Source organism: Haliaeetus leucocephalus, unplaced genomic scaffold (genome assembly GCF_000737465.1).
Source record: "Haliaeetus leucocephalus isolate CR32 unplaced genomic scaffold, Haliaeetus_leucocephalus-4.0 Scaffold148, whole genome shotgun sequence".
Taxonomy (NCBI): Eukaryota; Metazoa; Chordata; class Aves; order Accipitriformes; family Accipitridae; genus Haliaeetus; species Haliaeetus leucocephalus.
In genome coordinates, this window is record NW_010972584.1 from 173,463 (window position 1) to 176,814 (window position 3,352).

The window sequence follows — 3,352 nt, forward strand, 5'->3', positions numbered from 1 at the left end:
CCTGGCTCCCAGAAACCAGCAGTACCGGCCTGAGGTGACCTTGAGCAGGACACAGCGTTTGGGAAACCACGGTACATTCCTAGGGTGCCTTACATTGCTCGCACCCCAGCTAATAGTTCGGGCAGAAGCTACCATGGGGCAAGAAGCTCCAGCTTTAATTCAGGCCATGGTTTCAAGACATATCTGCCCAGCTGAGCAGGTCACCACCAACAGAAGAGAGAGGCCCCCATTGCCTCCCCACACCCCAAACACAGCCATGCCACTCGCCTTGCCCTGTCTCCTCCTCACCAGACACCCAGAACAGCTCACAAACCACGCACAAGAGCCAGGGAACTTTCTGCTGGTCCCCAGGTAATCAGCTCATGGGCTAAGCAGGCACTCACAAGAGGAAGGGAGCAGGCCTGCCCGGCCAGGGGACTTGGACCATCTCCTTTGGACAGCGTTGCACCAGCAGATCATCTTGGATGCTCATGAAAAACACAATGCCAAAAAAAGTGGTAACATCAAATACATACAACCATCTTTCCCACCGGCAAGCTAAAATTTTATCCCAGAAAAGCTGAACCAGAGACAGTTTAAGCCAACAGATAAGTGCAGGGAGATACGCCGACAGAAAAAGGCACTAGACTAGGAAGTGCACTTACCTAGCATATTCACACAGGTTAATATATTAACTCTCTGTCCAGCAGCACCTTAGTAGTTTGCTCAAACTTATTCAGTCTCACAGAACAAGCCCTAAAAGCACAGATTCTTCAGGTTGATCTTTTATTTTCCACAGCTTAAACATGGTCACAGTCCTCTGCGAATGGGGTTTAAGGTACAGAGCTCTCCAGACTGCACAAACATCCTAAGAACAAACATTTTCAGCATACCAAGAGCTCAGATATGCTAGGTCAATCCCACTGTGTTTATTTGTATTTCGCCCAAATCACTGCCGAAGTACTCGGAGCTCAAGGAGCGACAGCCTCCCACTGATTCAGCAAGAGACCAGAAGTAATTGGTAGACAGTCTACAAGCACCACAAAGAATGCTGGAGGCATTTATTTACATGACCCCTGTTTGCCCAAGGAGAATTCAGAGTTTGCAGTTTCCTCATTCAAACTAATCAATACTAGAATTAAATTCTCCATACTGTTCTTCAGCTAACAGGAGCAAAAGCACAAACCATCCAAAATCATCCCCACAACAAAACTTTCCAGATAGCTCTCATTGCTGAAAAGAGACAGAGTGTTTTACTCCCATCAGCTGGAGTTCCTCCCCAGGCTGGCACAGCACCCTGGTATCTCTCCAGGACAGTCTCTCTCATTATCTCTCCAAGGGACATGGAAAAGGCAAGGAGACACCATTCCTACTGTTGAGGGACACCAATCCTGCCAGGCTGACAACACACTGCATCTCACACCTGTGCTGTGGACACTGACGCATGAAAATTCCCACAGAACCTGGCTGCTGCGACCACACGGTCCTCTCCTCCCTCGGACCCAAGCAGGACCACTGGTCTTTAGTGCAAAGCACCAAAGCACCTCTCAGGTTTGTCAGCTGGCGCACTCGCACAAGCCAGGCCGCAGCAGCGCTCCCTCCGTTACCCCCTTGCTGCCGAAGTACAGCTCTGCTGACAAGAGACACGCGAGAATTCCTCCAGACCAGTCGCCCGTGGAAGACAAGTTACGGTCAGAGCTTTGAGCCAATTCCAACCATGCACTTTGCAGTTGAAGCCAGCAAAAGGTCTCACTCTACCTGTCATGCGTCCTCCTTCATTTCTCGTAGCAGCCGAGCCCAGCACACTGGGCAGTGAGAGACAAGAGGAGAAAGAAGTGGATAAGCAGCGCTTGAGCTAGCAATGAGTACCAGCCATTTCTAAAAGCAGAGAAGTGCTCAGGGTTAACAAATCCCATACAAAACCTACTGGTACACAGCGAGGCGCAGAACACCTTTACTGGTATCAGCCCCACAGCTTTTGCCAATTCTCCAGGCCTAGTATCAACAATTAAGCAGAATTTACTACTCAGTTTACACAATACTTAAAGAAATGGGTATTTCTAAGCTAGCATGTGCTGTCAACAACATCTTCTAGTTATTCAAGAATTCGTGCCAGCTCCCAGAGAAGTGAGTGCAAACTCCTGCAGCAAGAAGACGGCACGACCTGGAATCAGCCAGGCTTTGCTGATTACTCCTCTGAGTAAACAGTGGTGTTCCCAGCACTTCAGCTTGCTCTCAAGCTTCTCCCGTTGGCATACTACCCTATATTTAGGATAGAAGAGCGCAATGACAAGCATCGGGAAGAATGAATAAGTGGTTTAGGATGCTCGGTATAGCGGCAGAGACTGTGCGAAGAAACCTATGAATTAGAAACTCTTAAAGCGAAAAAAGGAATCTGTAAAGCTAAAGATGGGAACAGACAGCATTCCATATAGAAAGTGAAATAACAAATTTTGTTAAGAACAGTATTCCCAAGGCAAGAGATACTAGCGGTCCATCCAGTAACAGCAGTGAAAAGAAGCCCCTGCCTGGAGGGGCTGAGAAAAGATAGACAAGTGTTTGGTCTTTTTATACAAAAAGAGGATTTTAATCTCTTTTTGGACAAGTGAACAACATCAGTGCCGTTTTCCCAAGCCTAGGAGCCCAAAGCTCCAGGACTGAGGGAGACACAGCACCTCAGGGACCAACTGCGAACCCTGCCACCGAGCTCCCACGTCCCACTGCCTGCACCTTCCCACCCCAAGCAGCAGAGACCAGGTTAAGCTCTAAGAGCACACACAGGGAGTTTGCAACCTGCAACCCTGCAGCAAAACTTGCTAAATTCATACTTGCTGACTTGATGGGTGCTGGAGACTCGGGGGAGCCGCTCCGCAGCCTGTTGCTTCTGAGGAGCTGGGGAGGCCACAAGGAATATTCTGCATTTATGCCTTTTTGTGCAGCAGGACTTACTTGCATTTAGCTGCCCGCCCTGCTGACTGAAGTTTGCCTGTGGGTCTGCGACGCCCAGAACAGCCTCTGCTGTTACTCATGCTGGCAGCCCCGAGACCCAAGGTCAGCCCTCGGAGCCTGGGGGGCCCCGCAGAGCTCCCCGCGAGGTCTGCCCGTCCCGCAGCGGGGCCGAGAGCCGAGAGGCTGCCCTGCCACCCCCGCCTGGGGCTGCGGCGGGGGGAGCGCACCCAGAGCGACACCCAACTCCGCCGGGTACCTCGAAATCCACCGGCGCTCCCACGGAGCCAAGACGGTCCCGGTGAGCGGGGAGAGCCGCCGGGTTCCCGCACACCGGGCTGGGCCGAGCCCCGGGAGCCCACACGGCGCATCCAGGGCCCAGCCGCCGCCGCCGCCGCCACCCCCGGCACCTGGGCCGCTCCCACCG

The 3,352-nt window shown here is 52.1% G+C and overlaps 1 protein-coding gene across 1 annotated transcript in view; it reads left to right on the forward strand.

Annotated features, from left to right (window-relative positions):
* The first annotated feature begins 3,006 nt into the window (after positions 1-3,006).
* MST1 (macrophage stimulating 1 (hepatocyte growth factor-like)) overlaps positions 3,007-3,352 on the forward strand; it is a 5,068-nt gene continuing 4,722 nt past the window's right edge. Inside the window, exon 1 of the mRNA XM_010561616.1 lies at positions 3,007-3,226. Coding sequence (XP_010559918.1) covers positions 3,007-3,226 — 220 coding nt within the window. The remainder of the gene's footprint in view (positions 3,227-3,352) is intronic.